We start from the raw sequence: 16,480 nt of genomic DNA, 5'->3' as shown, positions 1-16,480 counted from the left end.
GGGAGGCTCAGAGCGCGCAGGGCCGCGGACAGGCAGGGGACCGCGGATAACCTGGGGTCTCGGGCCGCTCTGCGCAGGGGGAGGGGCGGCTTGGTTACCTGAGACCGCGCCACGCGAAGCCGCGGGGCCGCAGCTTCCTGGTGGTAAGGCCCAGGCGTGGCCCGAAGGACGAATTAGGCTGTGGCTGCGGCTGCGGCGGCGTCTCCTCCTCGCGCCGCTCCCCTCACACTGGACGGTGAGGAGCTGGAGCCGTGGTGCCGCCCCTGTCGGGCTCCGTCTCCGCCTCTCTCCGCTCCGCCTTCCTCCTTCCTTTCTCCTCCTCCTCCGCCACCGCTGCCGGCGCTCGAGTTCCGACTGATTCTTCCTCCTCCTCCCTCCTCTGCCTCCTCCCCTCAGGCCGGCCGCCGGCTCCTTCACAAACCAAAACACAAACACTCAGGTCCCGGCGCTGGAGCCACTTCCGCCGCCCAGCTCCGACCCCGCCGCCACGTCGCTGCACGCAGCGAGCTACGCCGCTTCGTCACTTCCGCCGTCGCTTAGCTGCTTGCAACGCCGCCCTTTCCGATCCCTCTCCGCCAGGGCCTGGGGGCGGGGCAGGGCGGGGCAGGGCGGGGCGACTGTCACGTGAAGCCTCGGAGCCGCCCGGGAGGGATCGGCGGTCTGTCTCCGCCTCCGCCTCCGACACTCCGGCGCGCGTCCCCGCCCTCGCCAGCGCCATTGTTATCTGGGCGGGGATCGTTGGGTTTGGGTTCCGGCGGCAGGACGGAGTATCTCCCACGTTGTTCTGCTTTTGGAGAAGACCCAAAGCCTTTGTGTTTGTTGCGCTCATCCTCTGTGGGGCGGCGAGATGAGCCCTGAATATTCGCTCACAGACCCCCCCCCCGCCACCTCACCCCACCTCATAACATCTCTGTCCTGGCAACTCAGCAAAGGGGCTTTTTTGAGGATCTTATCTAGTAGGAGAGGTACCTCCCCGCAATACGTCCCAGGGGATCAGTGGGTCTGGGAAAGAGCAGTGAATTGTGTTAACTATTCTGGGGAGAATAGGACCCTCCCCATCCCAAAAACTATATGTAGAGATGGTGAAATATGAGAATAATAACGAGCTTTTTTTGGGGGGGCGGGGGGTATTTATTTTGGTAGGGAGTAGGAAGGGGCAAATCCTAAACCAATAGCTCGCTTTTATTAAGTTTCCCTTAAAGAGTTACTGTATCAAAAGCTCTACAAAAATTATCCCATTTGATTCTTAACACTGCGAGTCTTTCATTCGGAAACCAGCTCCTCGCCTATCTCCCTGCATTTGAATGTTAACCTCAAAAGTCGTCCTCACCGCTGTAAACCCATGTTTTTAGCACAGTACCTGGCAGCCGGGAAACCTGGGTCATGGTTGTGGAATTAACGAATGAGGCGTGCCTGCTTTACAGGTAAAAGAATTTGAAGTAGAAGAGATTGAGTAACTTGTCCAACATCCCTGCCTATTTGTGATGAAGCTGGATTCCAACCTGCGGGCTGGCTCCAGGACGTCTTAAACAGGATTCTAGTGAAAGATAGCCCAAGGTGTTCATTACCTTCAACAGCAGACCTACTTAAGACAGGCTTTTTGGGTTAATTTTTGCACCATAGTCAGTCTCTAGTGGGGTGTTTGAAACACAAACAAACAAAAGCAATTTGATAGAAGAATGTTAAATTGATTTTTCCTCAGAATAAAGGCTACTTTTCAGTTTGCAGTTCATAATTTGTAGCCCTCTTGTGAGGACATAAATATTATTGAAGTACACCTTAGCTATGGTATCCTGTGGGTGCTCATTCAACATTGTGCAATCAAGATGATTTGAACCTTTCAACAGTCTCAAAAATCAACTCTCCAATCACCAGAAGAACAGAATGCGTCATATGGAAATGGTATCTGTGGCACTCTATCCCCAAGGGGTTATTCCAATGTGATATACTAGTCATGGTAATAGCTTATGGACAGTCCCAGGAAGAATCAGGAAATAGGTTATGTCACATCAGTTTTGTCATGTCAACAGCATGTCCCAAACCAAACCTATTCTGATTCACACCTGCTTCTGCTTAGTGACTAACATTAACTGCTTCCCAGTCACTCAGACTTGAATTGCAGCATAATTTTCAACTCCTCCTTGTTACACTCATACATCATCATTCATTCTTATCACTAAAAATTCTCTAATCCCCGAATTTGAAGTCTAATCCCAATGTGTGGGCCATGAGAAGGATTCATATGAACTGAAATTAATGCATATTCCTGCTTCTTCAATCCTTTCTTTACACTTAAGCCTGTCACTTTCCTACTCAGAAATGTTCAATGTCATTTCCTTATTTGATAACTCTTCTATTTCTTTAGCTTCACTCTCCCCAAATTGTGGCATTGTCTTCTGACTACCAGTATGTATCCTGTGTCCCCTGAATATTGCTTATGTGTTCCCATCTTGGCATCTTTGGTCACTTTTTTCTCTACCTGAAACACCATTACTGTCCATAATGGCTGGACTTACTTTGGCCAGAATACCAGTTCCTCTAGACTTACTTTGGCCAGAATACCAGTTCCTCTAAACTCTAGACAGCATTTAAGTCTTCTTGTATTGGATTTAATTACCTTATTTCTGTAGTTTCACACTATGGAAGAGTTTTACTCTCTATAATGCTTCCAAAATTGGTCTTATTTTACATTTAGCTTTTTATTTATTTAGGATTATAAATTTTTAAGGATCAGGACCATCAGCTATTCATCATTTCCTCACAGAACTCTGGTTGATTTATTAGGGTCCTCTAAAGTGTTTGTGAACTTAATTACATTTAGAATGATAAATATTGAACTTCAGAAAACCTCACAATGTCAGATACTGAAATTTATGAATTGCTAGAAACTCCCTATCTGAACATGCTAGAATATTGCTTCTGCATTCATTTCTGTCTACTGATTTTGTCTTTTAATTCACTTCTTCATAAATAGATTCCAAACCAGATATAGTGGCACACACCTGTAATTCCAGTGACTCAGGAGGCTAAGGCAAGAGGATCTCAATAGAAGCCAGCCTCAGCAACTCAGCAAGGCCCTAAGCAACTTAGCGAGTCCCTTTTTCAAAATAAAAAATAAAAAGGGCTAGGGAAGTGGCTTAGTGGTTAGGCCCCTGGGTTCAATCCCTGGTACCAAAATAAATAAATAAATAAATAAAATACATTCTACATTATTTTACAGTTTAATTATGTTTGGGTGGTGCTGACCCAGTGGCTAGCACCTCTAAAAATCTAGCAATAGTTTTATTTTATTGATTGGTTGGTTATTCCCAAGCCTACTTACCATATGCTGTATTTACTGGTAATTTTGGAGAAATTAAAATGCCACATAGTAAGAGGCTTGGTTATTATGGCCACTCACAATATGCCTGTGTATTTCTTTTTCCTAACCTGAGAAGATTGAGGAGGGCTGATAATTGTATACATTTAATGTCAAATGTGAGCTCTTATAGATGATAGAATTTGTTAAGCAAGCTACAAAATGGATGGACCTAAATCAAGTCATAAATTTGAACACTGCCTCTTCTCACTCTCAAATCTCCAAACAGTAAATCACAAATTCCCAGTACCTGGCTTTCCTCACACTGCATAGCACCACATAGCTTCTACCTTCTCTTCAGGAAATCTTTCTTCCCTTGTGTACCCGAAGAACAAATTTTTGTATAAATGGTAATAAATACTTATATTCATATTCCTTTTTTTATTTGTAGTACTAGGGATTGAACTGCATGCTAGGCAGATGATCTACCACTGAGCTACATCCCCAGCTCTTTTATTTTTTAAGACAGGGTCAAGTTGAGTTTGAGGTCAGGTTGGCCTCAAATTTGCAATCCTCCTGCCTCAGCCCCCAGAGTAGCTGGGATTACAGGTGTGCCACTGAGCCTGGCTTTATATTTACTTTTTTTTTTTTTTCAGGGCTGGAGACTGAACCCAGGGCTTCAGGCATGCTAGGCAGTTCCTTTACCACTGAATTACATTTACTCTTTACATTTACTTTTTTTTGCTATTGGGGATTGAACTCAGGGTTCCCACTCCCCACACACGCTTTTTAAAATTTTGACATAGTCTCTTTAGGTTTATGGCTTTTCTAAGTTGCTGAGACTGGCCTCAAACTTTCAGTCCTCCTGCCTCAGCTTCCCTAGTCACTGGGATTACATACATGCACCACTGCACCTGGTCCTTTACATTTACATTAATTGAGACTATTTAAATTTTTTTTTCTGGGGACAAATCAAATGGTAATTCTAATATAAGTCATGATGTTAAGACAGGGAGAAAAAGGCCGTGGAAACCTGAACTGGTCATGTTTAAAATGCTTGTGTATGAGGCTTGAGGTGTAGTTCAGTGGTACAGCATGTGCTTACTTAGCGTGTGGCTCTGGGATCAATCACCAATATCAAAAAAATAAGTAAAAAGTCTGAGCCAGGAGCAGTGGGTCATGCCTGTAATCCCAATGGCTCAGAGGCTGAGGCAGGAGGATTTCGAGTTCAAAGCCAGCCTCAGCAAAATAGCGAGGCACCGAGTAACTCTGTGAGAGCCTGTCTCTAAAAAAATACAAAATAGGGTTGGGGATATGGCTTAGTGATCAACTGCCCCTCAGTTTAATCCTCCATACCCCCCCCCCCCCCCCCCCACACACACACCAAAGAGTCTGATATGGGCATGGTTTCAAACATTTATAAACTCAACTACTTGGGAGACTGATGCAGGAAAATCCTAGGTTCAAAGTTTGCCTGGACAACTTAGGAAGACCCTGTCTCAAAATTAAAAAAGGGATGAGGATCTAAGTAGTACTTGCCAGGTATTCTTGAGGAACTGGGTTTATTTCTCAGTACTGGGGGAAAAAAAGTCCATGTCTTTGGAGGACATTGTTCAGGCCCCAGCTCAAATTCTGAAGTGCTTTCCTCCATGTCAAAGCATCCTGTTTTCTTCATAACCCCTATCATTATCTGAAATAAAATGATTTTATTTATGCATTCACTTGATGGTTATCCATTTCTACTGGAATATAAATTCTATGAGACAGGGATTGGTTAATATTCCACTTTATTTCCAGTACTGACAAAATTGGGACTCAATACTTATTTGTAGAATGAATGAATTAGATAAGCCCTTGTACAAATATACCTTGATTTACACACTATCAAATCATTTAAAGATCTCAGGGGGAGATGAACATTCATATTAATGATCTAGAAAGTGATAGCAGTTAAAAAATATGAAAATAGTATTCCCTATTCACTTTTTTTTTTAATTTTGGATTTTACAAGTTTTTTATGCAGACTGGAATCCTACAAATTCTCAAATTATATGCTAGGTGTTCTATAGCCCCATATATGTAGAAAATGACAAATATTCACCAAATACACTTGCATTAAAACCTGACAAAAGGGCTGGGGATATAGCTCAGTTGGTAGAGTGCTTACCTCGCATGCACAAGACTCTGGGTTCAATCCCCAGCACCACAAAAACAAACAAACAAAATGTCGAAAATATAACCCCCAATTTAAAGAAAATTCTATATATACTTAAAAACAATAAAATTTGAGCTTGACATAGTATTTTAAAAATACAATCTGCTTTGTTATGTAATATCTCAAACTCATTTATTTATTTTTTGGTTCTGGGGATCACACCCAAGGACTTGAACATGTTACTACTGAATTACACTCCCAGCCCTCTATCTCAAATTTTAATATATTCAGTTTAAATATGACTTAAAGCTTAGTTATTAAAGTTTAAGTGTACTTAAAGACCACAATTGTCAAATATAATAACATTCCAGAGTTTGAAGTAGTTCCTTAAGTCTGGGGATGTAGCTCAGTGGCAGGGCTCTTGCCTAGCATGCAGTGAGGTCCCTGTGTGGAGGTTCTTGGGCAAGGAAGGATCTCAAAAAAGTGGCCATCACCAGAAAGTTATTTGTTTCCAGATCAGTAGGAAAATTAAAGGGTCAATGCCCAGGAAAAAGGCAATGGCTGAAACCATCTTATTAGGACCATGTTGCTTTGAAAACCAAAGGGAAGTTAGTGAACATTTGCTTTGTGCCTAAAGCCACAACACTCAAGTTTTCTTGCCTTCCAAATCGAATAAGGAAAGAAACGGACTCAGAGAAAGAAAGGGAGGGCGAGAAAGAGAGGTGGGAGGAAGACCTGCAGAGGAGAATTGCGCGCTAAGCCCCGCCCAGTGCCGTCTGTTTCCCAGGTAACCGGGTAAACAGTCTCCTTCTCTTTCCCCAGCCCCCGTGAACTCTGCTAAGTGTTTAGAACACCCCGAAGTGTTAAGAGGCAGGCAGGAAGCTGTGGGCAGGGAGTACGAGTGAGGATGTGCTCTTTCGTGAGAGTGGGGTCCCCCAAGGTATTGGAAACTTCCCTCGATCCAGGTACAGCTTTCCCTTCTGAGCTGAGTGCTCCTAGTGGAATGAAGGTGTCTGAGAAGAAATTTCCCCCGAACCCAGAAGTCAGATTCACCCAAGAAAGAAAGGATGATTTAGGAGACAGGAGGATGTTTACCGGAACAACACCTTCCATGGAGTTGGGGCTTAGAGTAGGATTAGGAAAAGGAGAGTCCCTGTGGAAGAAGAGCCTCTGGGATAATAAATATAAGGAAATGCTGGCACTCCCAGTGGGCAAGGGGCTTGAGATGGGATTAGGAAGTCATATCATCTCTAGGACCCCCATGGAGAGAGGTACTTTAGGAGTCAACAGAGTCTCTGCTTCAATGGGAAAACCTGGTCCGTGTATGTTACCAGTAAGAGTGGGTTTAGAAAAAGAGTGTTTTCCAGCAAGATGTTCTCAAGGAAGGACAATGCAGCCTCCCTTGGGTATGGTGTGTCCAAGTTCACAGCCTGTAGGGAGCCAGAGAGGTCCTGCAGCTAGAGGCTCTGAAGGAATAGAGGCTCTAGTGGGAAAACAGCCCACTTTAGGTATCCAAGCCACACAAGAACAGGATGAAGAGTCTACCTGTGTTGTGATGAAACCCAGCACGAAGACGCAGCCGCCTGTGGAGGTGGACATTGGGTTACCACTAACAAAGGAGCCAGATGAAACTAAGAATATAGTGCCCCAGATGGGTTTGGTGATAGAACCTCACCAGGACCAGTTTATCCAACAACCTGAAGAGAAGAAGGAGACTAGTAACCTCGAACCAGGAGTGGAACCTCCAGATCACATCAGACCTATATATGCTGGGAAATTTTTTGATCGGATGCCTTGCTGGCCAAGTGTAAGTTGTTTTTTTTTTCTTTACTAATACTTTCCCTAGGAACTGTGTATAACCATGCCTTTATTGAGATGCTAAAGTGGTGAGACTTGTTGGGGGTTTTGAAGACAAATCACAAAGATTTCTAATGTCCCATATCCCACTGGACTCCTTTCACATGTTACTTTGTCTAATTTCCTCTGATTCTCTGCCTCCCTTCCTAGGTGTCAGCTTTTTCTGTACACACTATTGATCCTTCCTCTTTCCTAATTTGACCTTCATTTCATTCCCCACTCTTTATTTTCTTGACCCTCTCACATTTTGAGACTCATGTTGTGTTCTAATATTCATATTATGAATGAAAAAAGAATGCTTTTCTTTTTCCACTCATTATTTACTTTCTGAGTTATTTATTCTTTCAGCAAAGAGTTGTAATGGTCATTGTGCTGGATACAAGGCAATATAAAAAGTATGGGCTCTCTGTCCTCTAGGTTTACGCTCACTCCAGTAATGGAGAACAGATAACTAAATGAATATATACATGTCTAAATAAATAGACAACAATTATGATTCTTCCTTCATAGAAATGTATTCTTAAGCATGGAACTCAATAAGAAAAATTTAAAATTCTGTTTGGAGGAGATCTTCGAATTGAAGAAAGTTACTGTGATTTTTTTTTTTTCTTAAGAAGTATGGTAGTACAGAGAAGGGAGTAAAGAATGCAGTTTAGAAATCTTTATTAGTAAAATCAGTAAAGGAGTTTTGGATAGTTGGATTTATTTATTTATTTATTTATTGGTACCAGAGACTAAACCCAGGGGTGCTACACCACTGAGCTACATCCCCAGTCCTTTTTATTTTGTGACACATGGTCTCATCAAGTTGCTGAGACTGGCCTGGGATTAGGGATCCTTCTACCTCAGCCTCTCAGGTGGCTGGGATTATAGGCATGCACCACCACATTCCAGGTCACCAGGGGTACTTAACCACTGAACTACATCTGCAGTCCTTTTTATTTTTTTAATTTTGAGACAGGGTCTCACAAAGTTACTTAGGGCCTAAGTTTCTGAGTTTGGTTTCAAACTTATGATCCCCTTGCCTCAGTCTCTTGAGTTACTAGGATTACAGGTATGCAGCATCCCACCTGGCAGGAAATTTATTTTTTGGTAAGTAAAAGGAGGGCTGGATGATTAAATGGGAGAGGTAACAGAGAAGAAGCAAGTCTGAAAGTATAGTATTGAAGAACATAAAGGAATCGAAGGTATTGAAATGCCATTAAGGAAGCATCTTTGAGGCACTCTGGGAATGAAAGATTCCCACACTGAGATTTAAAGGCTACAACTCTGCTAAGGAGGTCATGTGGCTTCTGCAGAATTTTGTCTGGGTCTGCGGACTTTTGTTTCCCTTGGGACTCAGGGTGTTCTTTTGTCTTTGACCCACTTTGCTTTCTGGTTTCCTCACTGAATTTCCCTGGCCACACTGCCTTTTTACTCAACCATGCCTGCTTCCTGTTTCTGGACAGATTCTGTTGTTGGTGGCTTCTGCTCTGATTTTATGGACATACAGACTCCTGCTTCTGGTTTCCAACGCAGGCAATTCTAAAAACCTCTGCTTCTTCCCACTTGTTACACCTTCCTTTCTAAATGTGGCAGGACAGGAAAGAGAGTGTCGAAGAGAGAGTGACTAGCAGTGTTAAAACATCTCCCATACAGCAAATAGAATTAAGATTAATTTTGGACATTAAGAAAATCAGCAGCATTATTAGAATGGTGTCATAGAGCGAAAATTCCAATTGTAATATACAGAATAGCAAATTCAGATCTTAGAATTGGAGAAAGAAAGCTATTGTGAGGTTTTTTTTTTTTTTCCTTAAAAAGTGTTATAGTAAAGAGAAGGGTGTAAAGAATGCAGTTTAGAAATCCTTTTTTATTTATTTAGTGAATTAGTAAAGGAGTTTTGAGATAAAGGAGAAAATGGATGGAACCAGATTCTAGATAAGTAGAGGGAATGAAATTAGAATCATAGTCAGGAGGATGCATTACCCTCAATTAGGAAAAAAAGCTTCTTTTAATAATATTTTTTTGGGTGTCCTAGGAATTGAGCCCAGGACTTTGCACATGCTAACCATGCATTCTACCACTAAATCATACCGTCAGACCCTAAATAATTTTTTAAATGTTAAAATATTTATTTTCAATATAAAACAAAAACAAGATCTGGGGATATAGATATAGTTCAGTGGAAAAGTAAATACTTTGAATGTTTGAGGTCCCTCTAGGAAGATAACTGTTGGTATCAAACCAGTTCAGCAGAGAAAAGTTTCCAAGAAATAGTAACCTGAGGAAAGGATTTTGGATTTTCAAGAACCAGAAAGCTTCTGGTGAAAAGAAATCTTCTCAGCTAAGGGTAGCCCATATCTGTAATCCCAGCTACTCAGGAGGCCATGGCAGGAGGATCACAAGTTCAAAGTCAGACTGGGCAATTTTATTGAGACAGTATCTCAAAATAATTTAAAATTATTAATTTTAAAATTATAATTTAAAAGGAACCAAGGACGTAACTCATTGATGAAGTGCTTTCCTAGCATGTACAAGGTCCTGGGTTCAGTGTCCAATGATAATGAAAACTCAGTTCTTCTCCCTGGTACCAATCTAATAAAGAGGAAAAAGTTTTGAGAAAAGGAAAAAAAAAGTTGTATTGATTTGCTAGTAAATGAGAAAATTAGTGAACTAAGGTCTCAAAGGCTGCAATTCTAACTACTAGTGGGAACAGAGGGCTTTTAAAAGGGGAATATAAGGGATAGACTCTGGGTGTGCCTATGAGGAGACATAATTCACATCCAGATGGTAGCCTTGGAAGCCATGTCTTAGATATGCTGATACCAGCTCCCAAGTTTGGATTTCTTCATTTCTGTGTTCAATGATCCAAAGGACACAATAAACCCAGCCTAGGGCAAGAAGAAGGTTAATCTTGCTTCCCCTGTGTTTATGGAGGGAAGAGAGAGAGAGAGAGAGAGAGAGAGAGAGAGAGAGAGAGAGAGAGAAGAGAGGAGAGAGAAGAGAGAGAAGGAGGAGGAGGAGGAGGAGGAGGAGAGTGAGAGAGAAACATGACAGTTTTAAAATGAGCCACCAGTTGTCATACAGCAAGGTTTATATTTAAAGCATGCAGTGAACCCCTGTTATATAAAAGGGGTTCTTCTTTCACCAGTACTGAAAAAGGAAAGAAAAAGAAAAAAAAAAAAAGAGGAAGCATTTTCTGTTTGGAGCTCAGTAGCCCTTGAAAGGACACTTGGATGTTGGAATGTACTCTAGCAGATATCAAAATCTCTATGATGATAATTTCCCTATGATAGTCCCTTAATATCCAGTAGTGCACTGATTATTGCAAACACCCTGGGTTATTAAAACAAAGCAAGTGAACTGTATGAAGTGCATTGACAGTCATACTTGCCCTGGAGTAGAAAGAGGAAGAAGGAAATGTCCAAAGGAAGTTAAAAAAAAAAAAAGATAGTATTTTGTGAGTGTGTTGGCACACACCTGTAATATTAGTGACTGAGGAAGAAGGATTTCAAGTTTGAGAGCATATTGTATAAAAAGATATGAAAAATTGTGCTCTATATGTGTAATAAGAATTGTAATGCATTTCACTGCCTGTATTTAAAAAAATAAAATCAATTAAATTAAAAAAAGAATTTATAAAATTTTCAAATGAAAAACAAAAACAAAAAACAACAACCAAGAACCAGAAAGTTTCCAGTGAAAAAGAAGTCTTCTCAGCTAGGTGGGGTAGCTCACACCTGTAATCCCAGCTACTCAGGAGGCCATGGCAGGAGGTCCACAAGTTCAAAGTCAGACTGGGCAATCTTATTGAGACAGTATCTCAATAAGTATCTTAGTGAGACCCTGTCTCAAAATAAAAAATAAAAAAGGGCTGGGGATGTAGCTCAGTGGTAAAGTGCCCTGGGTTCAATCCCCAGCACTGCAAAAAATAAAAATAAAAAAAAATCATTGTAATATCTATAATAATTGGACAGTCTTTTATCCAGTGGGGCTACATAGATGGAAAATTGTACAGTACCTGATTTCAAGTAACTTAGAATTTAGAGATTTGAGATCAGTAGGAAAATTATTTAATTTTTGAAACCTAATTTTTTTTTGCCTGTGTGTGGTTCTAGGTATTGAACCCAGGGCCTTGCACATGCCGGGAAAGTGCTCTAATGCTGAGCTATACCCCCAGTCCTTTTTATTTTATTTTGAGACAGGGTCTCACTAACATTGTCTAGGCTGGCCTCAAATTTGCAATTATCCTGCCTTAGTCTACTGAGTAGCTGGGGTTACAGGTGTGGCTGCTGTACCTGGTTGAAAAGGCTTCTTTTTCTTCTTCTTCTTTCTTTTTTTTTTAACCAGAATCTTTCTTCTTCTTGAAGGATACTCCAAAAATCTCTCCACTATGTGACAAATTATCTTATAATATGATAAATGTCATGCAAAGGGGTGCCTTATTTTTTTTCCTGTTCTATACCAAGAGAACTTGATAACTGTTTTAAGAATGGGTAGAAATAAGTAAATCTAATAAATCTGTGGGAACTTTTTGGTCATGCAAGCCCTGAGACTGAAGAAAAAGGTGCAAAGATTCTTTGTGTCTAAATTTGCAAATCCATTTTCTGCAGGATTTTGGGAAGTAAGTGGTTTCATTTGCATAATGTGTGCTGTATTCTGAGTTGAAAGGAATTGAGACTATCACTCCTAACTCTCTCAGAAATATTCAGAATTGGGAATCCCTGATTTAAAAAGAGATAGGAATAAAGGAAGGAGAAGGGGACAGGTGAGGGGGAGGATGGGAGGGAAAAGGGAGTAATAACATGAACTGAGATCAATTTTCATGCATGTATGAGTTTGTTAGGATAACCCAAACTCTTAGGTATAACCATAAAGATCTAATAAAAAAAAATAAAAAGAGTAACAACAACAACAACAACAAACAAACAAAGCTCCAGAGATTGGATAGTTAGTCCATACTGAGTTTGTAGAGTGGAGAGTAGCATAATGATTGTGGGTCTATGGTCTTCAGTAACTGAAGGTAAGCTCGTGTCAACCTTTCTGGGTTGACCTGCATCTTGGGAACCAATTGTTTGAGAAATAAAAAAGATATTTGGACATTAAAAACTGTAACACTGGGGCCTGAGCGAGAAACTTACCAAGCCAGGTAACACGGGATGTGGTTAGAAACTGAGAAAGCAGGCGGTTGGTATGGTTGGGAGTTTTGTTACAGAAAACCTGAGATGATAAGTAATATAGGATAGTAGGTGCAATGTTTCTCACTGATGGAGAAAAGCATTATAAGCATGGAGAGGAGAAGAAGAGAAGGTATCTTATTTTGTTGGATTGTAATTGTCTATATAGGTAGAAACTCATGATATATCTATATCTGTATCCAAATCAGATCTGTGTTTATGGACTCCATCTATGATCGTTTAACTAGACAGAATATTTCAGAATTAATATAGGTTCAAGCATGTGGGAGTATGGGTACATATACTCATTTCCTAATTCTATCCTCTTAGAAGACCTAGAAGCAATGTTTCTTTAGTGGCAATGAGTGTATAAAAAAAAATTATTTTTCCCCTATGAGGGCTCTCCCTGTGCTTCCCATAGTTGCTTAGAACTTGTGCACTAGCACAACCTACCTCAGCCTCCCAAGTAGTTGGGACTACAGGTGTGTGCTATCACACCTAGTCTTATCTTTTTAAAAAAAAATTTTGGAGTTGAAGATGGACAGCATGCCTTTATTTTATTTATTTTCATGTGGTGCTAAGGACCAAACCCAGTGCCTCACACAAGCACTCTGCCACTGAGCTACAGCCCCAGTCCCTAATAAATGGGCAAATGAATTAAACAGACATTTCCCAAAAGAAGAAATACAAATTATCAACAAATATATAAAAAAAGTTCAACATCATTAGCAAAAGAAATACAAATCAAAACTACTCTGAGATTTCACCTCAGTCAGAATAGCAATCATTAAGAATATAAATCATAATAAATGCTGGAGAGGATGTGAAGAAAAAGGAACTTTTTTACAGTATTGGTGGGATTGTAAATTAGTACAACCACCATGAAAATAGGCATAGAGGTTCCTCACTGTACTAGGCATGGAACCACCATGTGACCCAGCTATACCACTCCTCAGTATTTATCCTGAAAAATTAAAGCCATCATAGTACAGTGATACACGCATACTCATGTTCATAGTAGCACAATTCACAATAGCCAAACTATGGAGCCAGCCTAGGTGTCCATCAAGGCATGAATGGATAAAGAAAATGTGGTATATATACATAATGTCATTTTATTCAGTCATAATGAAAAATGAAATTATGTCATTTGCAGGAAAATGGATGGAACTTGAGAACATTATGTTAAGTGAAATCAGCCAGACTCAGAAGGTCAAGGCTCATATATTTTCTCTCATTTGTGGAAGCTAGAGAGGAAAAAGGAAAAGAAAGGTGTGGGTGTGGGGCAGCAGGGATCTCATGAAAATTCATGAGAAATCATTAGACCAGAGGACAGGGACCAAGGACAGGGAGAAGGGAAAGGAAAGGGGAAATACTGGGGAAATATTGGCCAAATTATATTATTATGTTATGTGCATGTACAAATGCATAACAATGAATCCCACATAGTGTACAGCAACAAAAAGTGTGGAAAAAAAAGAATCTTCAGTAGAGGGTCCTGGGTGTAGCTCAGTGGTAGAAGACACACTCAGCATGCATAACTTGCTGGGTTCAGCCCCCAGTAAGTCCCCCCCTCCCCCACCTACCCAAAGAATGATCAGTAGATATTAAACCAGCAGGTGAAAGTTTGGTGAGGAACTAGATATTTACCCAGAATAATTGTTAATTATAAAGAAAAAAAATAACTTTGTGATGGAGAAATCTAGCAGTCATTGCCTTAATTTAGAGATTAAAATGAACACTAACATTAATGGTACAAATTGAGAGTATATTCTCCCTGATAGAACATAAACTTGCTGTGATATCTCTTCCAAGAACATATAACTTGAATCTAATCATGAGGATATCTCAGTCAAACCCAAGTTGAGGGACAGTTAATTTACAAAATAACTGGCCTCTACTCTTCCAAGAATGTCAAGGTCACAAAAGACAAGGAAAGATTTAAAACTTTTAGATTAAAGGAAAAAAAAAAGCAACACAGGAAAAAATGCTGTGTTTGAGGTGACGGTGGAGGTGCCTAGCTCAGATCTCCCTGTCCCAAAGCAAAAAATAAAAAGGGCTGGGGGTGTGGCTCCATGGGAAAGTGCCTCTGAGTTCAATCGTCAGTAAAAAACAAAAACAATAACAAAAAACCAAAAACAAACAATCAATCAAACAAACAAAAAACCCCAGAAGATAGGAATATAAAAATCAGAGAGAGATTCATGATTTAGATAGGGGTGGGAGACTTGTCAAGCATATTAATTCACTGACAAGTGAAAACAGACACAAATGACTTTTTTGTGCCCCCAATCAAAAGGCACAAAAGCATAGAAACCTAATCACAATTTCTGATTTGAAATCAAACCACTTTTCAGGTGGACAACTCTATACTGGCTGATAGAATGCTTGCAATGGTGGAAATGTAGAATAATAATAATAATAAAGTGTAAATAGAATGCTTGCAATGGTGGATTTGTAGAATAATAATAGTAAGTGTAGTCAAACACTTCATAGGAAGCAGACCAGGGGTGAATAAAATGATGTTTCAGGCCAAGGATTTGTCTATCTACCCATCAATCCAGGCTTTTTCTCTCTCTTATCAGATTATAGCTGCCTGGGTATCTTCATGTTCTTTAGCTTTATGGTATTATGTTTTTATTGAACTGTTGGAGAGGAAAAGTTTTCCCTTTACTCTCCATAGTTGATTAACTTGGGGCTTTTGAATTAAACTAGCAAAAGACAGATCATCAGGAAAAAAAGGCACATTATTTTTATTAGTATTTGCATGCACCTAGGTTCACAGAAAATAAGTGGTTAGGCTTAGGGTCTCTTACATACTCCTTTTACAAAAGAAAGAGAACTTGGGCTTCCTGGGTGATAAATTGTGGAGAAATGATTAGAAAACACTAGGGTAACTAATAGAAGCTAAGGGCTATTTTAGTAAGATCTGTTTATGCAGAATCATCTTGGTTGACTATCCTTCCCAGGTGAGTGATAAAAGTTGCTTTTCCTAGGTTTTACGTAACTGTAGCAAAGACCAACTTCGAAATAATTTCCTTTCTTTAAAATATTCTCTTCCATGCTGACAAATGATCAATTTTTTGTCTCCACATTACCCCACTTAGGCAGGGAAAGTTATTCCAATTGGATACAGAGTTGCAACCTCCTTGACTGAAAAACTTCCTAGGGTGAGTCCTTTGAATATGTCTTTTTGTGTCTATTTTTACCTTGCAAATGAGTATTAATGTAACAAGGATTTAGAGGTGGCTTATACTTAGAACTTTTCACTTGGGCCTGCATATGTAAAAAACCTTGGCATTTCTGCCTCCAATTTACATCTGTCTCCTTTGTTCTGAGTCAGTCATTCTGGATTCCAGGAACAGCAGGTCTGATTGAAAAATATCTGTGATGAGTCAAAGCCAACTCCCAGGTAACAGCAACTTTCTTATCATGGCTGACATGACCCTGCCTGACCATCTGAGATAATGACCAATCAGACCACAGTTTGACCAAAACTGCTTGCCTGTGCATACACATCTGACCCCCCTTATCTATATAATCTGGGAGCTTTGGTCAGTACACCGAGGATAGTGCTGCAAACACTGGTCCTGCTTGTCTTCCCAGTATAGCTATACAATTAAAGTTCCTTTCCTGCTTTTAATATTACTTTTCTTTTTTGGATAAATGGCCAGGACTGACTTGTTGGGATCCCCAGAGTTGGGCCTCTGGCCTAGGACTCTGGTAACATTAAAAATTAGACAATTCTCAACATTCCTTATGAAAGTTGTATAAATTTAATGTCGTCAATTTGAAAGCTTTATTATATTTTGAGGCTTTCTCTTGATTTTGCCCAATAAAGTAAAAATTGCAGGTTTATATTTTTTAGCTTTATAAAAACCAAAAGATATTCAATTTATTTCAATAGGAATAATGGTATAATTTCTAATCTGGACAGTTTCTGATGGTTTTCTAAACATAACTTTTAAAATATGCTATTTCCATACATAAGTCAATAAATTTTAGGGGAAA

General features: G+C 40.1%; 2 protein-coding genes across 3 annotated transcripts in view; one reads left to right on the top strand and one right to left on the bottom strand.

Annotated features, from left to right (window-relative positions):
* The window catches only part of Rab5a (RAB5A, member RAS oncogene family), a 29,659-nt gene extending 29,213 nt beyond the window's left edge, over nt 1–446 (bottom strand). The window contains exon 1 of one of the 2 annotated variants that reach the window (XM_071619436.1): nt 99–446. The gene's annotated coding sequence lies outside the window, so the exon portion shown is untranslated. The remainder of the gene's footprint in view (nt 1–98) is intronic. The other variant, XM_027923169.3, reaches the window with a different exon arrangement.
* Nucleotides 447–6,360: 5,914 nt separating this feature from the next.
* The window catches only part of Efhb (EF-hand domain family member B), a 46,863-nt gene continuing 36,743 nt past the window's right edge, over nt 6,361–16,480 (top strand). Inside the window, exons 1-2 of the mRNA XM_027923182.2 lie at nt 6,361–7,260; nt 15,577–15,639. Of these exons, the coding sequence (XP_027778983.2) occupies nt 6,361–7,260; nt 15,577–15,639 (963 nt within the window). The remainder of the gene's footprint in view (nt 7,261–15,576; nt 15,640–16,480) is intronic.

This window comes from Marmota flaviventris, chromosome 1 (assembly GCF_047511675.1).
Source record: "Marmota flaviventris isolate mMarFla1 chromosome 1, mMarFla1.hap1, whole genome shotgun sequence".
Classification (NCBI taxonomy): domain Eukaryota; kingdom Metazoa; phylum Chordata; class Mammalia; order Rodentia; family Sciuridae; genus Marmota; species Marmota flaviventris.
The sequence above is the reverse complement of the archived record's forward strand: the minus strand, read 5'-3'. Positions and strand labels throughout refer to the sequence as shown.